The sequence below is a fragment of the Physella acuta genome, unplaced genomic scaffold (genome assembly GCF_028476545.2).
Source record: "Physella acuta isolate Inbredline_101_S28 unplaced genomic scaffold, ASM2847654v3 ptg000276l, whole genome shotgun sequence".
In the NCBI taxonomy this organism is placed as follows: domain Eukaryota; kingdom Metazoa; phylum Mollusca; class Gastropoda; family Physidae; genus Physella; species Physella acuta.
In genome coordinates, this window is record NW_026731795.1 from 36,301 (window position 1) to 56,112 (window position 19,812).

A 19,812-nucleotide genomic window follows, 5' to 3' on the forward strand; every position below is an offset into this window, starting at 1 on the left:
AGTAACAAGAAAAACAAAATAAACTATGCTGATGTATGTTGTAAGAGCTAAAATTAAAAAAAAATAATAGGTACTTTATAAAATGAGTACTTCTGTTTGTCGTTTAAAAATGTTACATCATTGATAGCTTTATTTCAAGAATCAAAGTCGAGTTCGAGATGATTATTCAAAGCTTCACATTGCATGAATAAAAACGTGGATTCACAAAAGGGTCAATTCTAAAAGATTGTTTCGATTACTTAAATGCATTGTGTAGCTTAATTGTAATTTACTTGACACTACAACTGTGTTGTAGGCCAATTACTTAGATTTTTTTCAGATTACTATCCCCACAACATAATATTATATTATGTCATTAAGCATTTGTGAAGCGTTTGGTTACGAATCCTGTATGAAGCGCTTGGTTATGAAGCCTGTACGAAGCGTTTAGTCACGAAGCCTGTACGAAGCGTTTAGTCACGAAGCCTGTACGAAGCGTTTAGTCACATAGCCTGTAAGGAGCATTTAGTCACAAAGCCTGTATGGAGCGTTTAGTCACGAAGCCTGTATGGAGCGTTTAGTCACGAAGCCTGTAAGGAGCTTTTAGTCACAAAGCATGTAAGGAGCGTTTAGTCACAAAACCTGTAAGGAGCTTTTAGTCACAAAGTCTGTATAAAGCGTTTAGTCACGAAGCCTGTAAGGAATGTTTAGACACGAAGACTGTATTGAGCGTTTAGTCACGAAGCCTGGATGAAGCATTTAGTCACAGAGCCTGTAAGGAGCGTTTAGTCACAAAGCCTGTAAGGAGATTTTAGTCACAAAGTCTGTATAAAGCGTTTAGTCACGAAGCCGGAATGTTTAGACACGAAGACTGTATTGAGCGTTTAGTCACGAAGCCTGGATGAAGCATTTAGTCACAAAGCCGACACGAATCGTTTAGACATGAAGACGATACGAATCGTTTAGACATGAAGACGATACGAATCGTTTAGCAACGAATTCTTCCGAAGAGACTGGTACGTCGGACTCCCGAGTAGAACTGCTGTATGCGCTAGGTTCAAAGAATGGCCGAACGCCCCCCACGATCAAGCTGGGTACCAGGCGGTAGGACGACGTCCGGCGTCTGGTGGGTGGGGAAGGAAAGCCTGGTGAGAGCCGACGGAAGTAGCGACCGATGTGTGGGAAACTCTTGTGGTCGGAGTTTGCTACACTGAGGCCTGCCTAGCTAATGGAAGTCAACCTTCTGAGCCGGTTTCCGTATAAGGAAGGAAGAAGAAGTAACGAATTCGATACGGATCGTTTAGTCTAGAAGCATAAATGAAGCGTTTAATCACAAAGGCTGTAAGTAGCAAATCGTTTATGTACAAACAGTTTAGTCACGAAGCCTGTACGAAGCGTTTATTGACAAATAAATCTATTTGAAATTGTATTTTCAGAAGCCTATGGTTGAAAACAATATCTTGCTCCAGTTTCTGTAAATTTGTCCGTTTTGAATTCAAGTTTTTTAGTTCTGGTTAAAGGACTGATTTCGGTTCCGCTTTAAATCTCATTCCCTATAGGGAACTTTCCGTACTGCTTAACGTTCAACGTGTTAAAATTTCCGGTTTCTATTGAAGTTTCCCGTTACAGTTAAAGTGGCATTTAAAGATAGCTTTCCCATTCCACTACCGATTCCGGATAACGTACCAGTTCATATTGCTTCCTTTTTTAATCGTCATTCTAGTTTCAGTATAGGCTCCGGTTAAAGATTTGATTTTTGGTAAATGTCCCTTATCTTTCCGGTTTTATTTCCAGTTACAAATTTTGTTCAGGTTAAAATGATTTTTTTTCTTCTTCAGAATGCCAATGAAAAGTACAAAATACAATTATTTATTTATTTCTCTGTCAGCCAGATGAACTCTATAGTAATTATTATACCTGGTTTCTCACTTTACAGATAAAATGTTTAAATAAAATCTTTCAAGAGGTGGGGTGGATGGGTGCAGAGGCGTAGCGAGGGGGGGGGGGGGTGCGGGGGTGCGGATCGCACCGGGTGACACCATTTAGGGGGTTGACACCAAGCAAAAAATAACAAAATATATTGAAAAAATCTTGAGGGGGGGGTGCAAATCGAAAGTTTGAGGGGGGGGGGGGGGTTGCAAATCGAAAACTTGAGGGGGGGGGGGGGTGCAAAATTCGAAAGTTTGAGAGGGGGGGTGTAAATCGAAAATTTGTCCCCGGGAAGGGTCTCTACGCCTCCTGGGGGGGGGGGGGGGGTGACACCATTAAGTGCCGCAACGGGTGACACCCGACCTCGCTACGCCACTGTTGTGTATTGGTTGAATTAAAAAACAGAATTATAGAAAAATAGAAAACAATAAAGTTAAACAAACGATTACAATTTATTTATATGATTTTGAAAAAGCAAAGAATATACAAGTAAAAATAAATCATTTACATTTTTTTTTACAAAGCGCAGTAGTACACATTATAAAGATACTACCGAAAGAAATCGTAAAACACCTGAAACGACATACATATAATTTTTTTTTCTTTCTCTTTTGTCAAAAGTTTTTGATCTTCAAGTGTAAAATACAAATGTGATTTTTTAATACTAGTAATATAAAATTTGTTAATAACAAAAGTAAACATAATAACAAAATTGTCTTTAGTAGTAACAAAGTAAATAGTGTTAATTGGGGCTATAATATTAAACAAAATTAAAATTATATTTTTATTAATGATATTAGTGAGATTAAAGATGAAAATTATTATTGTAATCATGGGACGTCGTGGACTAAGCGGTAGAGCGCTAGGCTACTAACTCGAAAGTCTGGAGTTCAAGTCTGCGTTCAAGTCAGTAGAACGTTCATGAGTCTACCCGCTCGTGTGGGTACGTAACTCATGTTTGCAAAGTGCTGACCACACATTCCCTTCATATACCGAGGTCTAGAAACATAAGGACTCTGCTTCATCTGACCAATGGATTGCTAGGTTTAAAGATGATTCTTTCCCCTTTCAAACCTGCGATACATTATTTTGTTATTAAGTAAAACGCGTTTTGATGTTTCGATATATGAGGTAATAGTATATTTTTATATAATAATTAATTATAATAATTATTTATCCTTCAAAACAAAACCTATTAATTTATTTCGACGTTTTATCAGACGTGATAACCAAACTTTTTACAAAAAACTATATTTTTAAGTACAATAAATACATGAAATTACAACATGCTATTATAATTGTAATGCTTTACAAATTATAGTAGTATGTTTAAACGCTTGATTCTAATGTGCGTTTTAAGACATCAGTGAATATGAAAAATATGTTGCACTGGTGTTAACGTGAAAGTAAAATATGATTGGTAGGTTTATCGTAGTCGTAATTTGAGAACTTCTTTGTTTTAAAATAATAATTATGTTTTTGAATTCATTCTTTACTTTGAAACATAACTGTTTTCATTATAGCTAGTAGTAAAATAAATTTAAATATTATGCAATGTGTTAACAGTGTGGTTGTGTGTACTTACATAACAAAATTATAATCATATCAAGCTTCGTTTTTGAAGCTTTATCATAATTAAGCTAATAAAACGAACACTATATGTAGTTCTTATAAAATAACTGTTACCATTTAATATTCTTGACATGTTTCTTTCTTGCTTTCAATAGGTCTTTTAAAAACCAATCTTGAATTTCTTCAAAAATCGATTCAACCTTTTTTCTAACTTTACCTTGATGTTTGTATTCTGTCTTTGTAATAATGTTTTTAATGTCTTCACACTCACTCGACAAATTACTATTCAGTTTGTCGTACAAACTTAGTAGATTTTGTTTTTCTTTTCTCATTGCTAAGGTATTAGATTCTTTTTCATCATTAAGTATTTGCATTATCGAACACAACTGTATCATAAACCCCTCCAACAGGATGTCGTTGGTAGTGAGGAAAGTATTTACACTTTTTGCAAATAGCCCTTTAACATCACGATGTATACATTGTGTATTAACCATATTTAACACATTTCTTATGTCTATACCGTTAATGTTCATAGTTAAAAGACGCGAGCTATGCTTATTTCTAAATATTTCGTATTCGGTTTTATAAGGATCAGTTTCAAGTAAATCATCTTTGTATGTTACAATAAATATTACGCTTTCCATGCAAAAATTGTCATTTAGTAGTTTCTCTATCTTCTGAACAGATTGTATAATATCTTGAATTGCCAAAACCACGATAATTGCATTATACCCTTCTGGAATAATTGCAACAGCAGATTTTAGATTTTCTTTATCTTCATCAATGGTTACATCGTCAGTTATTGGTACATCTACAAGTTTTGTCACTTTACCATTGATTGAAGAATAAGCTAAACTCGTAGTGTTTGATTTATCTGGCAGTTTACTTATTTTTTCTTCATTTCGTAGGATCTCGTTTCTCAGGAGGTGTTTGTTACTTTTTGGTGTTCCCAACAAAAGGATAACAGTCTTAGCATTGGTAGAACCCTCATAATTGGAGTCTCTAAAACAAGAAAATAAGTTACGATGAAAAGTTAGCAGAGTAAAACATGCGTTAACAATCAGATGTATCATATCAATATACATAGTTCTTTTTACAAACTGAACAGATATGCGCAGATTTACCAGATACAACATTTTTATTTGTTTCGACTGATTTTGCCTCTACACGTCAGTGATCTTCTGACAGTTTGCCCAGTTAACTAAATTTATGTAATAAATAAATTCAATCTTAACTAGTCTGTTGTAATTTTGTGTTTTTGATTGTCGAGTCTCTTTGTTTTTCGTAGCATGGAATAATAACTAGCTTTGTATACTAATGTTGCTGATTGCAAACGATAAATGTGAAACTAAAACGTCAACCATGAAGTAAAAGAGTAGGCATAGGAAAAAATCTTGAAAACGCAAAGATATGGAAAATATGGCGTGTTTGTTCTCGGTGGCGATTCCTCTGTAAATCTCTCTTGCAGAGATTAAATGAATCTCAATTGTTTTTGTTATTACTTTATGCTTCAGCTGTCAATAGTATACCTTTGTAAAACAAAGGTGTTCATGCTTATGCCCAGGAGGCATATTACTATGTAGTACATGACCGTGTATCATAAACAGAGCTTTAACCGTGGAAATCAAAATATATTTGTACTAATCAATACTAAAAATCCACGGATTAAAAAAATATGTATCAGAAAAGTATCATACGCTTTGTATTTATTAGGAATTCATCATCTCCATCGTTTCGTTGACCCATGTGTACCGCGTGGATGCAAACGTACCTCTTTTTCGTGCTCTATTGATGTCGATTAATCCTAGTTTGGTTCATGCTTCGCGGAGAACAATTTTTTTTTCAAAATTTTTTTTGGCATCCATCGTCAATCAGGGGCTGTTTTTTGTTGGTGTGAGCAAGGTGTGTTAATCTATCCATGTTTGCGCTGTTGTATTTTAAGACAATCCGTGTTGTTCCATTTGTTCAGTTTTGGTTTTTTTCACAGGTCACGTAAAGTTTAATATTTTACAACCTTTTATTTAACTTGCTTCCTTTGTCCACAGTCTGTCTGTCGTCAGTCTGTTGTATGAGATCGAAACGGGCAAGGAAATATTTTGGTACTTTTAACGAACAGATTGGCTTAAAAGTTGGCACGTGGATCAAGAATTGAAGACAATTCAATTTGACATTAAGTTTGACTAAATTCGATGGCTAATTAATTTTTCTTGAATTAATTACAATTTTCTGAAAACAGTATGCAGTCTTGTATTAAATTTTTCCGCTATATTATACGCGCATAATCATGTTCATTTGGCACTCAATAGACATTAGTCATGCAACTCTTTTGTATATAAAATTTTAAAGTACTGAAAAAAAATGCATAATAAAAAATGCATTAATAACAAACTTTTATGTAGTAAAGGAGAAAAGAAATATTTAAAAAATATATATAGGCCTACAATATTATTTAAATTACTATAAATAAAAGCGTAAATAATGTAAAAACAAGGATACTATAACTTACACTTGCGTTTCATTTGGTAGTAAACTTGCCATTTCTAGAGATATAATGTGTATTATAAATGATTGAAAAATAAAGAAAAACAAAAAAAAATAGTTTAAAATTAAAAGTTAACACATTTATCTGCAACATCATCACGTTTATGCGGTATATAATAAAATGTGCTTTTTTGGTAGATGACATTTCTAAATGTTTATGATAGGGCTTTTAAATAGGCTAAAAAGTGTATGTAATCATACTAAATTTTTAAAAAGTCTTTTTATATTGCAAGCGATAAAATTATAATTACATTTTTTAAAAAATGATGCCTTTTAAGAACCGTCGATTTCACTGAGTTTTATAATTTTGTGTTGAATATAAGCCGTTAAGAAGCCATTTAGAATTATTGTATCAATTCAATTATTTAAATAAAACAAAATATATGAACACATTTATAGCAACAAGCTTTTAAAATGCACTGCTAATTATAATAAAGAATTTCTTGTTCAGATGTACAAGATCAAAATAAAATGTAACACAATATTCAGTACTCTATTAAAGACAAATGCATAATTTATCATTTCTATATGTTAGTGAAACCTTCAAAGTCATTTTACGTTGTATTGCAAAACATAATCTAAAAAAAAGCTTACCTTCATTATCGTCATTTTCTTTAGTTTCGTAATTATTTGGCCTGTTAATACATATCGAGAAACAAAAAAAACATATCATATAACGTATCGTATTGCTAACGTATATAATATATACATCTCTCTCTCTCTTTCTCTATCTCTCTCTCTCCCTCTCTCTCTCACACTCTCTCTCTCTCTCTCTTTATATATATATATATATACATATATATATATATATAAATTTTCCAAGTATATTATCTCACCTTTTATTTAATTTTCCTTGAGTTTGTAAAGGGTCATTGAAAGCGACTTTTTTTGCAACATCTAAGAGAGGATAAGTAAAATCTCCAGCACATCAATTGCAAATATAGGTAGTTACTTGTTAATGTTTAAGTGGTTCAAAATAAACATTTTAAAATTTCAAATTGCGTTTAACTTAAGCGTATTTACAATATTGAACACACATTAAATTTGAGTAGCATTTTAGAAAAAATTAAATATTTTATAACATATTTAACGTTAAGATTAATAATTTCTCTAAACGTAATTGATCGGTTGCATTGTTATTTTCATCTTCAGGTAAATAGCGTAAATAACCTGTTTTCAAAAACTCTTATTTGTATGAAGAATTAAATAGTGTTATAAGAAGTTTCAATAAACCCACCTGTAAGCGATAACTATATATATATATATATATATATATATATATATATATATATATATATATATATATATATGTAAACATGTATAAATATGTTAAATGTTATTTTCATTAACAACAATTAATTAACAATTAATTTAATCAACTCACCGACAAATCCAGCACTCTCAATGTTTAATTCGTTACTTGTCCTAAAATTGTTTTGAGTGAAAGTTATTTTAATAAATATTGTACAATTGTAAATTTGTTTTTTCTAAGTAAGAAAGTTTCGATTGTAATCAAAATCATTGTGCAAATAATAACATTCTAAAATTTATTCCAATATTACAATTAATGAGCCAGAAAGATTGATCAATGTGCATTATTTATACATTAGAATGTTTCAGACATAAATTGCAGCAAACGTTGGCGTAAAATCGAGAGTTCGGTCCTATCTGCCACTTTTACTGGCAATAAAATATAACTTAGAAAAAGAACGTTTTAATGTTACTTTACTTTAGAAAATTAATATATGCAATTACATAACCCTAGTAATGAGGCTTAGAATAAAACACAAAAATGGCCTTATGGAAAATACTAAAATTATCCTTACATTTCCTCTTTATTTTGTGGTAGATGAGCTTGCTCTTGAGCTAAAATATACATACAAGCATTTGGCAATTAAATACATACATTGTACAAGGAAAACAAAAGTATGCTACTTTTCGTTCTTAAAAATGTTATATTGATGCCGATTTGCTCCTACAAAGTTAATGATTACGTATCAATTTATGTAGAATCCAACTGTTCTGCACGATAGGCTATACTGACAATAAAACGAAGAAAATATATCACTTTACAGGATATCAAAACCACTGCCTTCGATACTAGATTGTTTTACTACAGTGCCAAATAATATAACATTACTCTGTAACTTATATACACCGACATTACTGATTTGGAGAATAAACGTGTCGGGATATTTTTAAAAAATTATAACTTGCCTGGGTTATTTAAATTTGGAATAGTTTTATCAGCATCAAACCTGAAAAAGTTGAAACAAATATTATTTGTAATTACCCGAACTATTAAAAGTTTTTATAAGGTAAAATTGAAACTGTTAGCACTGAACTTTATATATATATATATATATATATATATATATATATATATATATATATATATATATATATATATATATATATATATATATATATGGTGACAGGACAAATGATCTCATGACACATGATCTCAGAACAAATGATCTCAAGGATAAATGATCTCATTTACAAAGGATACCAGGACAAAACAAATCCGGACAAATGATACTATGAACAAATGATATCAGACAAAATATCTCACAACAAAATATGTATAGTATTTGCGATTATTTCTGTCGATTTTAACATAAAAAAAATGACTGTCTTATGGATTTTATAAATTATGATTTCTTTTTCAAATTCAAAATATAGTTAGGCCTATATATTTCGTTGGTCCACAACATGAATTGTGGTTCAACATCACTGTATTCAAAGAGAAAATTCATTAAAGTACAATTTGTATACAAGAACCGTTTATTTTTAATTCAGCGAACGTTGTGTTATTGTATTTCCATCTCCATTCGCTTATCTTGGCATTGCAAATGATGCAGTAAGGACACCGACTCCCAATCATTTTCCGTTATACATTTCAATCCACATTGCACATAATCTTCGGATCACTTTCTTCTTTAGCTCAACATAGCTAGTATCAAAGAAATGTAAACATTTCCGGAAGAAATAACCAAACGACGTACCACCATGACAATCACAAGTTGGCTACTTGGATAGAAAATAGAAATAAAACTATATTACAATTGTGTGTAGTAAAATCAATCTTCCCAGGTTACCTACCTTGACGCCATATAGTTTCGAAATTTATCAGGAAATTTAGATCTGACTCTTTTACCTGAATTTAAAATAAAAGGGCAAATTGATTTCATAATTAAATTAAAATTGTCACTCTTAAAACAATTAATTTGCACGAGATAATTTTTAAAAATTTCTTTTGAAATATTTGAATTAATTCCAAAATTTTAAAATTGGGTATATCAATATTGTAGATACTTACTACATAGTATCAAAACAATGAACACAACGAACAGGGCTATCAGAAAGACACATATACTGAGGCCAACAATTAGACCGTTTGCTACTATATCGTTTCTATCTGAAAATATGAAAACCAATATATTTTTTGTGACTGCATTTGTTTAGCGAACAGTATAAAATGGAGAAAGCGAAAAAAAAATATTCGTTGTAAAACAATTAACAATGTACTGCCCAGTATGAGAATAGTTCATTAATTCAATATTTTCATTATGCGTACATTTTACCAATACTATAGCCTATTTTAAAATGATAATATTAAAACCTTCAGCGAATGTATAATTATTATAAGTATTTAATATTCATTTTGTTGAGTGAATATATTAGAAATACTGTAACTAGTTGTATCGTTTTTGAAGTTATTTTTGTTATTTTCGGTTATAAAGTATTCATACTTATATTTTAAAATATTTCATTTATCACAATAATGTTCCTAATGCTAATATTTACTAATAAATTCAAAGTTTTTAGTGAGCATAAGATAATTTCATTTTAACAGGTGACAAGCAATGTCACTGTTATAGATCAACTTTTAACACAATTGCTTACAAAAATGAATTGAACCTAATTGGTAACAATTTTAAGTGTCTTTAGGCTTAAAGTATGATCAGACCAAGCAATCTCTTGTGGAGTATTTCTTACAACAGCAAACTTACGTTGATTTGGAACTAATTCTTCACATGTAATGTTTGATGTTCCTGCGAAAGATAATTGAGTACATTAAAAACCTACTGCTTTGTGTGTTTTTTGTGTGTTTGCGTGCGTGTGGGGTCGGTGCTATGTCAAGATTAAACTGGATTAAGCTCGTGTCTTACAAGTTAACACATTACCATTTTTCCAAAAAGATAATACGCTACTGTTATGGTAAATAAAATACTTCGAATTATCTAACTATAAGTGCTGGTACTAGTTCTCATGACAACCGGTGCGGTAACCCATAGTGGCACCACTTGCGCCAACTACTGCATATATATATATATATATATATATATATATATATATATATATATATATATATATATATATATATATATATATATATATTATATATATATATATATAGGGAATTAGGTGTCACCCCATTCAAGATGATATCACATTGTGCCCAATAGTGTTTTTAACTTTATTCTGCTATTAAATTCACTGGAAAAAAAAAAGAAAGCAGACATACTACGTATAATTAGTTATTTCGGTTTTTGGTGTTACTACCTGGAATGTTGTCACCCGGTGTGGTTCGCACCCCACTCCCCGCATCGTTACGCCATTGCACAGGATTACAGCATATATTAATATTTGTAACGCCAACATCGTTTCTCGGATTACTTTTCAATAATTTTACTTTCACTACATGTTACCTGATGAATGTTTAATACCTTTTTTAAAGGCGTGCATATTTGACGGTTTGCTTGAGACAAGTTGGTCACCGTTGTGCCACAGAAATAAGGCTGAGTCGTCCAGTGGTTCTAGTTTCTTGCATGAGCAGTTAATGCTCAGACCATCCTCCAGACACTGTCGCTGTATAACAGATGACCGTACTGTAAAACATTGCAATATTATTAGCTCAGTGATTTACTTTCAAGACGTTTTATTTTATTCTGCGACAAAACGCACAACTTAACGTTTGTGTATTGAACACGCGAAAATATACGGTTAAATTCCTCTCCGGAAATTAAAGAGACTGTTAATAAATAGATTTAAGTCGTTACTTCTTCATTATTAAATGTCGAATAAGGTACTCATATCTAGTCCGAAAATGCAGAAAAATAATTCCTTCCCGCCCTCACTCCGCTATTGTCACCACTAATTTCAACGCTAATTCTACTTTACACATTTAAATATGTAAGCAACTCGAAGAAATGTTTTAAAAATGTATTAACTGCCTTGTCTATCAGCATTTAGTTTTACTTCTGCTTTATATTCCATATCTCTTATTTACATTATTTATTAAAATCTTATTTCGATATACTTGTACCTATGTTTACTACTGCTGACAAAGAAATCCCAAAATGAAAATCCTTTTGAGTACCAGTTACATTGGGGTACACAAAAATATTGAAATCGTTGGGAGTTAAATGCAGTTTTTCAGTTTTCAGACTTGTAGAGCACTGGGCGTTGTAGTAGACTGGTTCAACAGAAACTGGAGCGTACTTGCATGAGGCTAGGGATATTTCATTGTACCATCGAATCGCCATCTGGTGAACATTATTGGGATCTATTAAATTTAGTTGAAAGAAATGGTAATTAAAAGAGTTTTTTTCAAGCATCTCTTTGGTATCAACACTCCCCCTCTCCGAAGCACGTCTACCTCCTCTTCCCCGAACGAGATTGGATTGATATATAAATTATATACTTTAACCATAGGCCGTCCATCGCCGCCCCCCCCCCCCCCCCCTCCCGCTCACCCACCCCGGATATTCATCTCCACCCTCCCCAAAATTATTTAAATGACCCATCCCTCCGGAGAAAAAATCTGAAAGAAACACTGGTTATTAGTAATACTTATTTTACAAAATTCTTAATTTTAAGAATTTCGAGCTACATTATTTTTTCTATAAATACTCGTATTAATGAACACAAAAAAAAACCCATACTACTTTGTTTCGCTAAATTAAATGGATTTTAATGTGTCAAAAAAAACCCCCCAAAAAACCGTTTAAATTACTTCCAGATGAGTATTAATTGCCAAGAGAAGAATTGGTTTTATATGAATAATATAAAGATCAAAATAATTATGTTCTTTGAAAATCGCTTGCTATTCATTCTTACATAAAGTAAATAAAATCTTGAGCTTAATCAGAGTCTGTGATGTAGAGAAATGGGTGTATTCACAAATTTCAACAATTTGAAATTTGACTTCTGTTTGCAAATGTGTTTGTATTTATTTTAAATTAAATTGCTTAAAACAAATATTATATATTTTGATCTTTCAAATAGATTCAAAACATTTGAACACTTGAAACAAGAGTTAGAAATTTTGTGTTCGGTAATTGCAACGTTTTTATACCTGAAGTGTTGTCAAATATTAAAGTTCGATAGTAGTGACAAAGGTAATGCACCGCGTAAAAAATGTAAAAAGTTACCAATGATCGTGGGTATGATTTTGTTGTATTACAGCTGTAATATATTTGACTTGCAGACCAAGTAGATTCGCAATGAGTCGTATTGGTGCTTGGCGCTGCTAAAAAAAAACAACAAATATTTTCAAAAATCAAAGGAAAATATATAACACAGAACATGGTTTACTTGAATTACGCAAATCAGCTGAATATTGAGATTATGTTATATGATTTAACATACCGTATACTTTTAAGTTACACGTGTAAAACGTTTCCTGTTTAGAATGCGAAGTGTGAGAGTGTAACGACCAAACTCCTTCGGAATTTCTGCCCAGTTGTCTTGTAACCCTTGGGAAGTGAATATTGAAGATCAAACTGTCATCTACTCTCTCAGTGCTGGCTTTCAGCCATGGGATGTCGTTATGGCTGCAATCGCCTGAGGCTACCGTACATTCGAAAGCGATGTTTCCGTCTTTCATCCACACAAACATCCTCGACTCGCTGGGAATGCTCGTCATGTTGTATTGAATGTCATAGGGCATTTCTTCCGCGGCTGGATCACACGTCAGGGCCGAAACAACTGCATATGTGTATCGACAGAGTAAATTAAGTTAGAGCTGAAACAACTGCATATGTGTATCGACAGAGTAAATTAAGTTAGAGCTGAAACAACTGCATATGTGTATCGACAGAATACATTAAGTTAGAGCTGAAACAACTGCATATGTGTATCGACAGAGTAAATTAAGTTAGAGCTGAAACAACTGCATATGTGTATCGACAGAATACATTAAGTTAGAGCTGAAACAACTGCATATGTGTATCGACAGAGTAAATTAAGTTAGAGCTGAAACAACTGCATATGTGTATCGACAGAGTAAATTAAGTTAGAGCTGAAACAACTGCATATGTGTATCGACAGAGTAAATTAAGTTAGAGCTGAAACAACTGCATATGTGTATCGACAGAGTAAATTAAGTTAGAGCTGAAACAACTGCATATGTGTATCGACAGAATACATTAAGTTAGAGCTGAAACAACTGCATATGTGTATCGACAGAGTAAATTAAGTTAGAGCTGAAACAACTGCATATGTGTATCGACAGAGTAAATTAAGTTAGAGCTGAAACAACTGCATATGTGTATCGACAGAGTAAATTAAGTTAGAGCTGAAACAACTGCATATGTGTATCGACAGAGTAAATTAAGTTAGAGCTGAAACAACTGCATATGTGTATCGACAGAATACATTAAGTTAGAGCTGAAACAACTGCATATGTGTATCGACAGAGTAAATTAAGTTAGAGCTAAAACAACTGCATATGTGTATCGACAGAGTAAATTAAGTTAGAGCTGAAACAACTGCATATGTGTATCGACAGAATACATTAAGTTAGAGCTGAAACAACTGCATATGTGTATCGACAGAGTAAATTAAGTTAGAGCTGAAACAACTGCATATGTGTATCGACAGAGTAAATTAAGTTAGAGCTGAAACAACTGCATATGTGTATCGACAGAGTAAATTAAGTTAGAGCTGAAACAACTGCATATGTGTATCGACAGAATACATTAAGTTAGAGCTGAAACAACTGCATATGTGTATCGACAGAGTAAATTAAGTTAGAGCTGAAACAACTGCATATGTGTATCGACAGAGTAAATTAAGTTAGAGCTGAAACAACTGCATATGTGTATCGACAGAGTAAATTAAGTTAGAGCTGAAACAACTGCATATGTGTATCGACAGAGTAAATTAAGTTAGAGCTGAAACAACTGCATATGTGTATCGACAGAATAAATTAAGTTAGAGCTGAAACAACTGCATATGTGTATCGACAGAATACATTAAGTCAAGGCTGAAACAACTGCATATGTGTATCGACAGAATAAATTAAGTCAAGGCTGAAACAACTGCATATGTGTATCGACAGAATACATTAAGTCAAGGCTGAAACAACTGCATATGTGTATCGACAGAATACATTAAGTCAAGGCTGAAACAACTGCATATGTGTATCGACAGAATACATTAAGTCAAGGCTGAAACAACTGCATATGTGTATCAACAGAATAAATTAAGTCAGGGATGACATAACTGCATATGTGTATCGACAGATACATTACGACAGGGCTGAAAAAACTACACACATACATCTACAGAATAAATTAAGTCAAGGCTGAAACAACCGCACTGTATATCGACATAAAACAACATTTAAAACAATATTAATCAATGCATTCTTTTAGTATAATATATTGTATGATACACAACTGACAGCTTGGTGGGAATGTAGAGCTTACGACTTCTAAATAATCTCGAGTCCGGTTCCTGGGCTTGGGTCTGTATGACGTCATCGAGTCCATTTAGCTCTCCATGGTACCTGACTCAGATTGGGGAAAGCTAAGCCGAATGCACATAGTACTGACTATATCATCCCTTCATATACTTAGGTCATTGAAACCTGTAGATTCTACTTTGCTAACTCTAAAGACCGTGAGGTTCGAAAAGGGTACTTTGCTTTCACTTTTTATTCAAGTTCTATTATTATGATAAAGATAAGTGTACCAACCACCAATCAATGAGAGTACGATTGCTTGAGACAGAGTACACAATTTCCTTCCTGGCTCCATTCTCTATAGACATCAATCAGCCGATTGTTTAACATGAAACAAAAAGAATATATGGACTAATTTATACAGTCAAATGATTTTACAATTAAATGCATATTATCTGAGGTATAGATTTTGTTTTGAATTCAAAGTTTTAACCATTCTTTTGTTTTAGCGAAATCTTCCTACGAGTGAATCGAACTTTTATATTTTTTTAAATAAACAGAATAATTTTTTTTAATGTATGCATTGATTATAATAGTTATTGTGTTTTTTAAACTGCGAATTCTGGTTATTTGGCTTTTATCAGAAAAACGTCACTATCTTACCCCTAACGCTAGGTAACATAAAGGCGCATTAAGTAGTTGTATAACGTATTCCGAGAATGTGTTATCTTTGAAAATGCCATACCATATACGGTAACATTCTTTATCTTTATAACAGCTAATACTTTGGTCTTGTTATTACACATATTACACACACCATACACTGTATAGCCGCCCCACCCCGAACACTATCCGGCAAACGAAGTATAAATTATCAACAAACACCGTCACAAAAGTTTTTTTTTTGTGCACACTAAATTGTGGTGTTATTTTTATCTGTGGGCTTTTGACTGTGGGCCCTTTTGTCATTGACGGTGTGTCACGAGTCGCTATACCTGTAGCAATTGATCAAGCCTACCGTAACTGTAACGAGTTTTATTTACATTACAAAGACAAGATTTGCTGTGTAAAAAGATCAATACGAGTTACATTTTGAAAGAAATTTTCCATGCCGAATTCATAACTTGATTGAACATGATATCTTAACGTTCATAACATAAACAAGGTCGAAAATATTACCAGAAGATCAAGTAAACAAAACATAGATCAGGGACGCATAACGATTTAATGTTTGTACTTGCAGAAGAAATACAACCCAGTGTAACTTCTTGTATGCCTTTTTACAAGCTTTTATTAAACTCACTTCCTCTGTATGTCGTCAGTCGTCAGTCAGTGTGTCTAGATTGAAACGCCCGGGCGAAATTGCAGGCACTTCTAACTGACAGATACGGTTCGATTTTTTACATGGGTCAAGACATGAAGACAATGCAACATGACATTAAATTTGACGTAAATAGATGTCTAATTAATTTTTTATGAATTAATTAAAATTTTGTTAAAATTAGTAGGCTGTCTGATCAAACTATTCCGCACTATTACACACGAGTCATCACGTTCATTACGTGTGCAATGGTTTTTAGTAATGCAACTCTATTGTAAATTTAAAACATTTAAAGTACTGAAAAAAAATTCATAAATACTAATATTTAGGAAGAGACCCACGCTTATCTCTATAGTTATTTAAATAAAAGTGTATAATTTATTTGTGTGTATGTATGTATGTGTGTGTGTACATATGTATGTGTGTCTGTAAACACGATAACTTGAGTACCGTTACAGCTAGGTTGATGAAATTTCATTATATCAAATTAGTAGATCCGTATCAACATTTCAGCGATTTCCAATAACTTTTTCTACTTTCAATTTTCCAAAAGCCTATAACTTGAGTACTATTTCAGATATATAAATGAAGTTTCACACATAAGTAAAATATATAATTCTCTGTCCTCTATCAAATTTGAGTAATTTCCGTTGAACCGGAAGTAGTAATTTACGCTATTTCCGATTTATCAAAAAAAAAATACGCTTGTGAATTTATAAAGTACTAATAATATCCCGCACTACTATGCACATTTTGTTTGGCGTTCATTTGGTGTGCAATTCTTTTTCTACGAGATTCTATTCTATTATAAAAAGTTTAATTAATTAAAAATGGATTTAAAATATTGTCTATATCCCGAGTTGCAATACCCCGTAGTGTTATATAAGAATATTCGAGAAAGTTTAGGGGAGATCACTCCCGGTTTATTAAAATTAGTAAATTTAATAATTAGTATAGTTAATAATGTGACCCACGCTTTTCTTTGTAGTAATTTAAATAGTAGTGTATTATTATATATGTAAAGAAAATCATGTATTTTCTACTTTTTAGTCTATTATTACATAAAAGCTTGTTATTAAAACGTTTTTCATGAATAAAAAAAATATATTTTGTTATAAAAAGAAACTATCGCACTTTTACTCTACATTCACAATAACTGTCCGTACACGATGTTCATTGTTTCTAAGATCCATTGTATTGTTTTATACTTGTGTTATACATTTTATTGTAAGCAGTATATTGTAAATATGTTCTTCTCAATTAAAAACAAGGTAATTAAAAAGTCTAGTGACAATTTTAGAGCAATTTCCTTATGTTATCTAAAAATAGCTCTGTCGTAGCGTAAATCAAGAGCAGGGTTAGTAAAACCATTGGTTAAAATACATGTTTTATCTACAATAGAGTTACATGACTAAAAACCATTGCGCGCATAGCTACTGAACGTGATGACGCAGCCATTTAAACGTGATGGCGCAGCCATTGAACATGATGACGCGTGTGGTGTGGTTGGATAAACATGCCTACTAATTCGGTCCAAATTTTAATTAATGCAAAAAATTTTTTGTGACCAAACGAAAGGATATTTTTGAAAACTTTCTTCGGCAATATTGTTCTAAATTATAGCTTGAATCGACTGGTAAATGTTTCAAGTCGCTAAGTGGTCTGGTTGCCGAGATATGGGCCAAAAACTGCATTCTTTTCGAGATTTTTTGGCTTTTTCGGGAAATCCATGAAAGAAACCCGGAATTTTTTTGGCCCACTATCATCCTGGTAACTTGCTTAACATAATTGCTTTTTGAACTAGTCCTCGATATTGCTTCGTTGAGGAGAAGATACGACTTAAAGCTGCGGACACACATCCATCCATCAATCCATTCATACATTCATACATCCAGAAATGACGGGTTAATAAACACAATTCTCCAGAATGGAAATTGCGCTAAAAATGGCTTTAAAACACTTGCGTGAACGTTTAAGAATACTTTTAAGAAAACGATTTTTCAATTTACATTGTCGCTACCTATTAAACAAACTATTATTATATTACAACTCTTAAAATGATATCTTGATCATATTGAATTGAACTTTATTGTGGTTTATGTACAAGTTTAGTGCGATCAAATCCTTAAAATGAATAATTGAAAATATTCGAAATAAAAGCAAGCATTAATGACACAATCACAAATAATAGAAAACACAAAGCTTCACAAAGCTTCACAAAGCTTCACAAACTTACAAACTTACAAACTTCACTAACACAAACAGGAAAAACCAGAAAAATAACGGCTACCTGTGCTGAAAATAATAACAAGTTTGTACAAGTATAGTTGAAGTTTTCCTGAAGATTGCAGCTGAATAATATTATTTACACGAATCCAAATTTAAGAAGCAAACAAAAACAACGGTTTAGTTAAAATTATATGATAAATGATTATACGTACATTTATTATCTAATTGTATACCTTCTGGATTCTTTATAAACAAATAAAATACTTTACACTACAATAAACAAAACAGACCATTCCTTTTCTGAAAAAAAAGATAAAGTTGTTTCAATCGGGTTTTCCCAATGTTAGATTTGGTCTCTAACTTACCCGATTATTACTTCGATTTAAGAGTTTCTACTACAGCTTAATCGTATCATCTCTAGTCCTGTGGCATTATTCATATCTAAGTAGTATACACTTATAATTTTTTTTAAAGTGTGGATACTTTTGCTATCAAATGATTTTTTTAAAAATCTAATCATCCTTGTTTTTGGTTCTAGCGCTAGCAAAGAAGATTGTCATCAAGAATCCCTTAAACCAGAAAATAACAGGTCATCTATTTATTTAGCACACAATGTACGACTAGCGTAAAGGGGTCGGGTCTGTAAAGCTCATGATTGCTAAACCGAAAAGTCTCGAGTTCGAAACACAAGGCAGATGAGGCACTATAGATGGGGACAGACCCTCGTGTAGGGAATAAAACTTAAAATCTAAAAACATCTGCCTTGTAGTTCGTTCTTAGTTGGACAAAGACTTTGGAAGCAAATCCAGAAAAAAGCAGGCTTAAATCGGAGTTAATGACCCACATGGAGCATAACAACTTGACACATAAAACTCAATTTTGTTGGAGGAAATGAAATCACTTACATTAAAACCATAAAGAACGAAGAAAAAAAGAAGTTGTGATTGAAATCCAAAGATACACATTAAGAAAAATATAAAACATGATGTTAAGTTTTTATAGACATTATTCGGCGTGACAAATTCATTTTTTTCCTGAAATATCGATATTCAAATAAATCTGTGTAGGGCCGACGTTGCTTTTGGGAAGTATTTCGGGATTAACACAAGCTGCTTCTTCATATGTATGGCTTGATTCGTTATGCTGTGCATCGTTGTCACACATACGAAATGTTGTCAAATTTGGGAGGGTTCCATCTGTAATGTAATGTGTAAAAATCCAAATAATTAGGTCAACATACACAATGTAAGCATATAATATTTGCAGCCTTATATAACTTTATATTTATATTATAAATTTACATAACCAATTATAAATAATTATATATATATATATATATATATATATATATATATATATATATATATATATATATATATATATATATATATATAATGTATAACATGTGTGTACATATTGTGTTTGTGTGTCATTTATAAAAGTTTACAAACCAAGAGTTGCTGGTCCTTCGTTGGAAATCACGTACAGCCTTTCTGATCTTTCTCTGTGAAAATAGAAGTATACTAGTACTTATAAAGGCAAGTAA

The 19,812-nt window shown here is 32.2% G+C and overlaps 1 protein-coding gene across 2 annotated transcripts; it reads right to left on the reverse strand.

Annotated features, from left to right (window-relative positions):
- Positions 1-2,403: 2,403 nt before the first annotated feature.
- On the reverse strand, positions 2,404-18,586 carry LOC131939363 (uncharacterized). 2 transcript variants are annotated; one of them, XM_059297652.1, is made up of 16 exons: positions 18,479-18,586; positions 15,011-15,074; positions 12,679-13,017; positions 12,462-12,559; positions 11,354-11,573; positions 10,755-10,916; positions 10,038-10,079; positions 9,344-9,442; positions 9,127-9,181; positions 8,239-8,279; positions 7,848-7,887; positions 7,406-7,446; positions 6,858-6,918; positions 6,616-6,656; positions 5,987-6,020; positions 2,404-4,482 (listed from the first exon to the last, which is right to left on the reverse strand). In XM_059297652.1, the coding sequence occupies exons 2-16, from the start codon at positions 15,069-15,071 to the stop codon at positions 3,591-3,593; spliced, it is 2,226 nt and encodes a 741-aa protein (XP_059153635.1). In that variant the 5' UTR covers positions 15,072-15,074; positions 18,479-18,586; the 3' UTR covers positions 2,404-3,590. The 2 variants fall into 2 exon arrangements, with proteins under 2 accessions (XP_059153635.1, XP_059153634.1); XM_059297651.1 differs by lacking the exon at positions 18,479-18,586 and adding an exon at positions 15,380-15,455.
- Between the last annotated feature and the right edge of the window lie 1,226 nt (positions 18,587-19,812).

Excerpts from the sequence above, each read along its gene's own strand:
- LOC131939363 (XM_059297652.1), bottom strand. The coding sequence starts at position 15,071 with ATGGAGCCAGGAAGGAAATTGTGTACTCTGTCTCAAGCAATCGTACTC. Across the intron at positions 6,021-6,615 it reads AGAAAATGACGATAATGAAG|AAATGGCAAGTTTACTACCA; the intron begins GTAAGCTTTTTT and ends TTATATCTCTAG. Across the intron at positions 4,483-5,986 it reads CTACCAAATGAAACGCAAGT|AGACTCCAATTATGAGGGTT; the intron begins GTAAGTTATAGT and ends TTCTTGTTTTAG.